Source organism: Camelina sativa, chromosome 11, assembly GCF_030686135.1.
Source record: "Camelina sativa cultivar CO46 ecotype springtype chromosome 11, ASM3068613v1".
NCBI classification, from domain to species: domain Eukaryota; kingdom Viridiplantae; phylum Streptophyta; class Magnoliopsida; order Brassicales; family Brassicaceae; genus Camelina; species Camelina sativa.
The window spans coordinates 35528033-35538107 of record NC_141890.1 but is presented as its reverse complement, the minus strand read 5'-3'; the positions used below and the strand labels follow the sequence as shown (position 1 = coordinate 35538107).

The following is a 10075-nucleotide window of genomic DNA, read 5'->3' as shown; positions in this document are numbered from 1 at the left end:
ATGGATAAGTCATGGATAAAGAAACCACGTTTATCTCAAGATTACTTATCTGGGGTTAAAAATTTCTTGGATTTTGCATTTAGTAAATCAACTGCAGCCACAATGAAATGTCCATGTAACCGTTGTTCTCTAGCCAAATTCAAGTCAAGAGAAGATATTGAAGGTGATTTGATATGCTATGGCTTTTTAAGTTCTTACACAAGTTGGGTGTTTCACGGAGAGAGAATATTTGTCACAGAAAATGCAAGAGTACCTACTGATGATTTAGCTCAAGTTGAAATGGATTCAACTTTGAATCTCTTGGATGATCTTTTCCCTGGTATTAATACTAATATGTATGGTGAAAATGCATTTGGATCTTGTGAGCAGCCTATGGACACTGATAGACCATCAACTTCAAGTGGAAATTTTAGAAAAGAAGAAAGTTTTGATGAGTTGCTTGCTGATTTTACCCAAGAGCTATATGATGGATGCACAAAATTCACGAAGTTGTCTTTTATATTGAAGTTGTACCATATCAAGTGTATGTGTGGGATAAGTGACAAAGGCATATCTATGGTGCTTGATTTGCTGAAAGAAGCATTTACACATGCTAAGTTGCCAAAGTCATTTAATGACATGAAGGGAGTTATTCGTAAATTAGGATTGAGTTACGAGAAAATTCATGCATGTCCAAATGATTGCATGTTATTTTGGGAGGCAGATGCAGAAAGGGAGACTTGTAAAGTTTGTGAAGCTTCTCGTTGGAAACAAAATATTTCTGCCAAGAGTAAGGTTAGGCTAAGTACGGTATCTGGATCAGAGAAAATAAAGAAGAAAACTCCAGCAAAAGGTACAATATCTGGATCAGAGAAGAAAACAAAAAAAACTCCTGCAAAAATTTTGCGTTATTTTCCTCTAAAACCGAGACTACAACGCTTATTCATGTCATCAAAAACTGCTACCCACATGAGATGGCATGCAACTGCGTCTAATAATGATGGCAAGCTTCGACATCCAAGAGACGGAGAGGCTTGGAAATCATTTGATCAAAAATATCCAGAATTCGCATCTGATCCAAGAAATGTCAGACTAGGCTTGGCGACTGACGGTTTTAACCCATTTGGTACAATGAGTAATAGTTATAGCATATGGCCAGTGATATTATTTCCTTATAATTTGCCACCATGGATGTCAATGAAGCAGACATCAATGATCCTCTCTATGGTTATCCCTGGAAAGCAAATGCCTGGTAATGATATTGATGTCTACTTACAGCCACTTATCAAAGAATTGAAGGAATTATGGTTTGATGGGGTTAAAACAGTAGATGCTTCCACAAAACAAACATTTGACATGCGAGCAGCCATCATGTGGACAATTAGTGATTTTCCTGGTCTTGGAAATTTGTCGGGTTGGAATATATATACGACATCAGCTTGTCCAAGCTGCAATTTTGATGGCACCGGCCAACGTTTACGCCATGGCAAAAAAAATTGTTTTCAGGGTCATCGTCGCTTTCTTCCTCAAGATCATGATTTTCGTCAAAATATAACTAATTTTGACGGATATATCGAAACCAGATCACCACCAGTGACGTTAACAGGTTCTACAATTGTTCATCAACTAGAACAGGTTAATGTTACTCTTGGTAAGAAGCATGGTTTAGTTGGAGTTGGAGGAAAAAGAGATCGAAGTCATGTTGGAAGATCTAGTACTCAACAATGGAAGAAGAGAAGTATATTTTTTGTGTTGCCTTATTGGGAATTTATTATGTTGAGGCATAATTTGGATGTCATGCATATAGAGAAAAATGTGTTTGACAATTTACGCTACACATTATTGGACGACAAAGAAAAATCAAAGGATAATTTGAGTGCTAGAAAAGATCTTCGCGAGTTAGGTATACGTTCTGACTTGTGGCCTGATGATAATGGGAAGTATCAAGCAGCATGTTTTACTCTGGACAATGATGGAAAAGACACCTTTTTAAGTGTCTTACAGAATGTAAAGTTTCCTGATGGTTATGCGTCTAACTTATCAAGTTGTGTTGATGTTAAAAGTCGAAAGCTAGTAGGCTTAAAAAGCCATGACTGCCATGTGATAATGAAAGATTTGTTGTCAGTCGCCATCCGGAATCTACTGCCAACAGATGTGACATCAGCCATTGTTGAGGTTTGTCATTTTTTTAGAGAGATATCTGCAAAGGTCCTTGATATTGAGGAGCTTGACAAACTTCAAGACCGTATTGTAGTGACTCTATGTCGTCTGGAGATGATTTTTCCTCCATCTTTTTTCACAGTGATGGTACATTTAGTAGTACATCTCACAGAAGAAGCAAAATTAGGTGGACCAAATCCATTTCGTTGGATGTATCCGGTTGAGAGGTAATATATATATATATGTACATTATATGTTTGTATCTATATACACAACTGGAAATTTACTCAATTAATTTATCTGCAGGACTCTAGGACACTTCAAATCATATGTTCGGAATCGCGCTAAACCTGAAGGTTCTATATGTGAGCAATATTTAGCCGATGAATGTGTAACATTTTGCTCAATGTATCTCAAAGATATAGAGACACGATTTACAAGGATTGGACGTGTTGATGATCGACCTATAGTTGAGACTAGCATAAGAACAAATTCAGAACTTCCAGTTATTTTTCCAACCCTTGGAAGGTTTGTTGGAGCGGGTCAGGTTTATACTCTCAACCATGTGGAAAGACAGCAAGCACATCGACATATATTGGTTAATTGTCATCTACTTGATCACTTACGCGAGTATGTTTCTATCACTTAATAATAACTCATTTTCATTATGTCTGATTGACGTTCTCTAATTTTTACTAATTATTATAATTTCAGGAAGTATAAAAATGACTTGTTAAGGAACCCATCTCACCATAGCAAAAAGAGTCGCGCTATTGACATTGATCGAGAAATGCATCTTAATTTTGCAAAATGGTTCAAACAGAAAGTAGAGCTTGATGAGTTAGATGGATTAACTGCAGATTTACGATGCTTAGCTTTGGGTCCATCTGAAAAGGTTGTGAAGTATACAGCTTACAATGTCTACGGTTTCAAATTCCGAGCAACAGATAGAGATGTTGAACTGAAAACCCAAAATAATGGTGTTTATGTGGCTGCTGAGACAATGAGTTATGCTAGTTCTCGTGATCCCAACCCAAGAACAGGAACTGTACCATACTATGGAGAGCTGGTTGAAGTTATTGAATTAAACTACTATGAGGTTTTCAAAGTTGTATTGTTTAAGTGCAAGTGGGCTGACACTCGTACGGAACGAGGATACAAAATAGACGCATACGGTCATCATATGGTAAACTTTTCACGCTTGTTACACAGTGGGGATAATGAAGAAGATGAGCCATATGTGTTGGCGTCTGAAGCAAGAATGGTATATTATGTGAAAGATCCTTTTGAGGTAGAATTGAATATCGCAGTTCATGTTCAGCCTAGAGACTTATATGATATGGGTGATGTTGATGATGATGAATCTGAACTTTGAATCTCTTGCAGCTTCTACTTTGGAAAAAAATCTCTGATCTCTGATCTCTCTTGCAGCTTCTATAAAGTCTTGATAGGGTAGCTAAACACAACAACAAGTACTTGACTAACGAGATGTAACGTAAAGAGACTGCAAGTATCGTACTTTGATTTGCAAAATAATATTTTACATAAACTGGATATATGTGAGCAAAAACTGCAGATTTCTCAAAGTTTTTCAAAAACTGCAGGTTTCTCAAAAACTGCAGGTTTCTCAAAATCAAATTCAATGCCTTAAACATAAAACAAGACTTGACTTAAGAGACTTAACCAGACTACTAAGAGGCCTTAGACTTAACTAGACTTGACTTAAGGACTTAACCAGACTTGACTTAAGGATTTAACCAGACTTGAGTAAAAGGACTTAGACTTAACCAGACTTGACTAAGAGGCCCTAGACTTAACCAGACTTCATTCTATTTTAGCGTTTTGCACAACTGAATTTGAGTAGGATCTCTGATTTGCTTTGTTTTACTGTTATTAATTATTGTGTCTCTTGCAGCTTCTACTTTGGAAAAAAATCAGAATTTGTAACATGCAGTTGCAGCCTGCAATTTCCAGAACCTGCAATTCCCAAAGCATATATGAAGCCTACTTTATATAAAGCCTTTCTAATTTCTGTCATGACTTACTCCACCTAATGTCTAATTTAGTGTTAAACTTGCAGACATTCACTTGCAAAGAATAATTAAATATACACATAAAGTCTTGATAGAGTTGCTAAACACAACAACAAGTACTTGACTAACGAGATGTAACGTAACGAGACTGCAAGTATCTTGACTTTGATTTGCAAAATAATATTTGACTTTGATTTGCAAAATAAGATTTTACATCATATGGTAAAACAGAGGAAGGCATGTTTAATATATTTTGGTTTGCAAAAATAATAGTAAGAGACAAGAATTCTCGATGCTAACGAGACTGCAGGTTTCTCAAAATAATAAAACTGGATATATGTGAGCAAAAAATGCAGGTTTCTCAAAAACTGCAGGTTTCTCAAAATCAAATTCAATGCCTTAAACATAAAACCAGACTTGATTTAAGAGACTTAACCAGACTACTAAGAGGCCCTAGACTTGACTTAAGGACTAACCAGACTTGACTTAAGGACTTAACTAGACTTGACTAAAAGGACTTAGACTTAACCAGACTTGACTAAGAGGCCTAGACTTGACTTAACCAGACTAGACTCGACTTGAAAATTGTCAGGAAAATTAACTAGACTTGGAAATTTTTAGGAAAATAAAAAAGAAAAAAACTGCAGGTTTATTATTCAGCGCCAACTAATTGGTTTAGTGAATTTTATCAAAAAATTTCAGTTCCCGCTTAGTTTTTCTGTCTCCAGCGCCATCTAATTGTTTTCCATAAATATTAATCACAAATAAACTATAAAAATTTAGGGTTTTTAAAGAAATCCTTATGACGCCGTCAAAAGAAAAAGATATCGCCTGTAAACAAATCTCTTAAGAGCTTGAAGAGAAACTGCTAGAGAGCAATCTCAGATACAAGGTAACGTGTATTGGATTTAATATTTGAAGTTAGTTTTGTGAATTTTAGTATCATACATATTTTGGCATTGCTAACTACTTTATTTGTTTTTTTCTTAGTTTAAGATCGATCATGGATTTTATGGATTCAGAGACACAAAGACCTGATGATTTATCACAGTTGGAAGCAGATTACAGCATCCCTCCTCCCCTTGCTCCAGAATGTAAAAGCTTCAAATGGAAGATACAGATCATAGGTAATTATTTGAGTTATATTATTGAAAGTCATTTTCTGATTGAACTGTTCTTAAAACTGTTTTTAAACTGATTTACGATGATTATACGTAACGTAATATAGCATTGGATACACTCTTTTGTTTTTGATACTGAATCAGTTCAATTATATATTGTTTAAGCGATCAGTGTTTATATATGTACATGTATATTTGTTCCTTTTATGTTAATTATACTGATCAATTTTTCATATATATATATATATGTATCATCAACAAGATACTGATGGAAACATAGAAGGAAAAATGTTGACATCGAAAGATGTATGGAAGTTACAAGGTACTAAAGTGATAGTGCATTTCGACGAAGATAGCGGTCAACCAATTGGAGATTCCGGAGGTTTACTTGGATCATGGTTAGGTCAATTAAGTCATGATGCAAATTTGATACCCATTAACTACAACGACTGGAGGTGTGTTAATTCTTATATAAAAGATACGGCATGGAACACAATTCAGGTAAAATCTAGTTCATATTCATCATTACAAGACAATAAATTGGTTTGATAGCAAGTTTTATGGTTTGTCGTTGCAGTCCAAATTCAGATTTGATGATCCTGTGATTAGAAAAGAATATGTGATGGGTGCACTAGGTAGCAGATGCAAGGATGTCAAACGCCGGCTTTGGAAAGAACACAAAAAAGATACTTTGAATGAAACGTTGATGAATCGACCCGACAAAATTCCTGAACTTCAGTGGGGTCAATTTGTTCGGACGAGATTTGATGAGAAGTGGAAGGTATAGTTTTTTTTTGTGTTAAGTATCTACATGTAGTTGAATGTCTTTACATCCAATGCAACTATTTTTCTTCTAATATGTGAGCTTTCAGAAAATGCAAGAACGGAATACAAAGAGCCAAAAACACAATACCATGCCTCACTTATGTGGAAGGAAGAGCTTTCCAAGGAGAAGAAATGAGATTGTGAGTAATTTAGTTTTGACAAAACATTAGTTTCTTATACTGATATTCTATATTATTTATGCATGTATCTTTAATGAAGAAAATCAAAACTGGAAAAACACCAAGTCGAGCAGAGTTTTTTATTGAGTCTCGTACAAAACCTGATGGAAGCTTTGTATGTGAGGAGGCGAAGACACATGCGGTTAGTTTTTTTAATATCAATATTGATTGTTTATCACTATAATTAATTATGTTTGATATTTATCACCTTTTCCTTTTAGGAAGCACTTACAACACTGTTGATTCAAAATCCGCAAGTCACTACTAATGTTACAGCTAGTCTAGATGATGAATATGCTCAAGTGTTTGGTCCAGAGCGTCCAGGACGAGTACGTTGTGTTGGTCGTGGACCCACACCTTCAAAATTAGGAAAACGCTCAAATGTGGCTAGAGCAGATGTAGAAAATTCTGAAATGGTTGTTCAGCTGAAGGGAAAAGTGGAAGAGTTAGGAACTCAGGTAAAGGCAATGAGTACGTTCATCCAACAAATACTTGATACTTCAACCGGTGAACAGGTAATATACACAATTTAATAATCTAAATTATTTTATTGTAAATTGATTATATAAAACTAATATAATAATTAAACTAAACGTCCAGGCAACTGTATGGGCCACAGCTTTTGCTAACATACCTAATCCAGCATTGCTAAACATATCAAATGTACCTAATCCCCAGGTAAATGGTATTTACGTATGTATTCATTTCACAGATACTAACTATTTAGATGATAAACTAATCTGTTTTCTATTTTATTTTTCTTAGGAAGATGATGATGGTCTTGATAGACGATAGTGATCATAGTCAACACAGAAGTTTATCCAAATTTCTTAGCAACTTTGGTTTATTTTGTTTTTATGCATTTGGAAAACTTATTAGGATGATTTCTGTAATTTGCTTTCCAGTACTTTAATTAGTAATTTCAGTCTTGTTTTTATTTTATTAATTATTTCATATTGAATTGATTTTCAAATAATTAATATTTTAAATAAAAATCTTATTGGTGCTTTTATATTCCTTTATATTCCTTTCTAGCACCATCCTGACAGTTGGTTAATACTTTTGTAGCAAAAGAAGGAAGAAAAGTTGCGTTTTAGAATTTTAGTTTTACTCTCTTTTTTTTTTTTTGGATTATACTGGTTATTATTTCGAAAAAAAATTGTACTTAACTTAAAGCCTTTTTAAATAATACTGTTTCCGATCCATTATCAGGGAAACGAGCTATTTCCCACCGAGAACTATCATATCTAGCTAGATAGAACCCGAACTTTGACCACAATGTAGATATCCCCGAGAACAAAGTTTGATTCTTATTTCTCTCTGAAACCAAAGTTCTATACTTATATCTCCCAGAATTAAAAGTTCGAGATCTAAATACCCGCAATCCTTGGTTTCTACTGGTTTATTGCTTACTTAACCGTCTATTAAAAAATCAATTTGACCAACCTAAACCTTATATTTGACCCGACTTTTTCGTTTTGACCCGACCAAACTCTTGTCTTCCCCAAATTCCCATTAATTAGAAACCCTAAATATAACCATGGGAGCAAACGACTCTAATGGCACAGCAAATCGAAACAACTGTGGAACTGAATTGGCTCTTCGTCTTCCTAAACTCCATCCCGGTGGGAACTAAGAATATCCCTCCTTCATCGAGCCGATGCAATTAATATAAGAAGAGAATTGGAAGGCTAAGCTTGCGGTTGTGCAGTGATTTTGGGTAACGATGGATTAGGTGACAACATGATTTAGGATTTGGAATTTGATCAGTGGGATGAAAGTGGCGGTGCAGTGATTATGGCTGAAGAGGGAATTGGTGCTTTCATCGGCGCTGGGGAAGTCATAACCGTCGGAGATGGTGGTGGAAAGGTGATTGATAATCGAGGTTTTCACTAGTTTTCAACAAAACCAATGGCGATGAAATCTTTGGTCGCTTTAAATATTTGATCAGAGGAGGAGAAGCAATGAATCAAATTGTGTGTGGTACGAAGTGATTAGCTCTCCCTCTGTTTTTCAAACTCGATCTTCTCTTCTTCATTAGATTATTGTAGCCTTTTGCAAAGGAAAATTTGTAACCTTTTGCAAATTCATAACTTTTTTACTTTGCTGAAAATTTTCGTTTTGTAAAAGAGCAAACATGATTTGTTCTTCTTTTTCTTGAGAAAGTCAATTATACTCAATACAATTATTAAAGCTTACGGTGGAGGCATCGTTGCTGTAAATTTCTTATGCCAAATCAATTTTAGGGTTCTTATGTTTTGAAAATTGGGGATTTCTAGGTTTATTAACTAGCGGATCGGAATTGGGTACAGAATCGGGTCTTTAATTGGTTTAACTTAGGGTATATTTGGTTTACTTTTGGGTCTACAATCCAAACCGATGCAACTCAGATTTAGGGAGATATAGGTATAGAACTTTGGTTTTGTGGAGAAATAGGAATCGAAGTTTGTTTTCGGGGATATCTACATCGTGGTCAAAGTTCGGACTCTATCTAGCTAGATATGATAGTTCTCGTGGAGAAATAGCTCGTTTTCCCGTCCATTATCCATATAGTCCCAGGCACGGTTTTACAAAGTATCATAATTATCTCCAATTCTCCATGAACCTTCTCTCCACGGTTCATAGTACTCACCTCTCTCTCAAGTACTGATCTTTCTTAAAATCATCTTACTAACACTATTCTGTTCGAGCTCACCAAATTGAATTGAACCAATCTGGATATTTCCTTTAATGAATTTCATGGGAAAGTCCCACATTCTAGGAACATACATTGGTACCAGCCTCGGCGCTGACCCAATGCAGAGAGTGCATTTGCACAATATCTAACCCAAATTCAATTGTTTTTCTTTTATTTTTACTCTAATTATTATAAAATCTGAACTGAATTAATAAAATTATTTACATTTGAATCTAAAATTAAACATATGTCGTCTTTCTTCTTATTTTTTGGCAACTTTAAGTTTTCCTCAAAATTTGGTAAGTAATTATAATATTTAATAGGTAAAATTTTTATTTTTCTCCTAAAAAATCGAATATTCAGTGACTATCGCACCGGGTGTAGCCGATGTTTAAGCCGACCCTGATTGGTACTAGGATCTTTGTATCTATCCTAGCATGTTCAATTAACCTTATGCAGTTGTAATACTTAAGGTGTCAATCCAGTTGGGAAACTTTACTAATAATTGAGATGCAATCAAGAAATCACAAGTCGAGTCAATTCAAAGAGGGGTTTTATATCTAACAATCCTATAATGATCAAAATGCAAAACGTAAATGAGTCAGAGAACTAGAAACGGAAATGTATGACAAGAAGTGAACAAGAATAAGTGAAACCGAAAACGATTCTAAGCATGAACAACCGAAACAATCTCAGGAATGTAATATCAATCAAAAAGATAGAAGTCCTAAGGATGGGAGTAATTGATGTCGATGGAGTATCCTAGTCTACAGAGTGTTTATCATGCCACAAGCAAACTATCCCTAAACAATGAACATCACGACTTAGCTAATCTAATCTCTTGACAGAAGCTACTCAGACTCAACCACTTCCAAACCTAGCTCTCGCTAGAGAAAAATGATAAAGCAGGCATGACAAACAAGTTCATTCACGTCAACAAACATCCTAGACAACTAATCTCTTATGCTAGGAATGTAAGTCTCTGGCACTAGTTCGTTAGACATTTCATCGAACACCTTTTGGGTGTGGAAATGTCTAAGACCTAGTTCCAATTGATCAGAGAGAAACTAGTATTTCTAACTCTAGTCCAGAAGGGAATCA

The 10075-nt window shown here is 35.1% G+C and overlaps 2 protein-coding genes across 2 annotated transcripts; both read left to right on the top strand.

The window, feature by feature from the left end:
• LOC147934855 (uncharacterized) lies at positions 1-3772 on the top strand. The gene is made up of 3 exons (XM_087471005.1): positions 1-2366; positions 2446-2769; positions 2854-3772. Exons 1-3 carry the CDS (start codon positions 1-3, stop codon positions 3512-3514), a joined length of 3351 nt encoding a protein of 1116 aa, XP_087327131.1. The 3' UTR covers positions 3515-3772.
• A 1058-nt stretch (positions 3773-4830) lies between these two features.
• On the top strand, positions 4831-7311 carry LOC104725056 (uncharacterized). Its single transcript, XM_087476007.1, has 9 exons — positions 4831-5064; positions 5163-5299; positions 5556-5794; positions 5871-6074; positions 6166-6258; positions 6338-6439; positions 6519-6812; positions 6898-6975; positions 7063-7311. The coding sequence occupies exons 2-9, from the start codon at positions 5176-5178 to the stop codon at positions 7090-7092; spliced, it is 1164 nt and encodes a 387-aa protein (XP_087332133.1). The 5' UTR covers positions 4831-5064; positions 5163-5175; the 3' UTR covers positions 7093-7311.
• The last annotated feature ends 2764 nt before the right edge of the window (positions 7312-10075 follow it).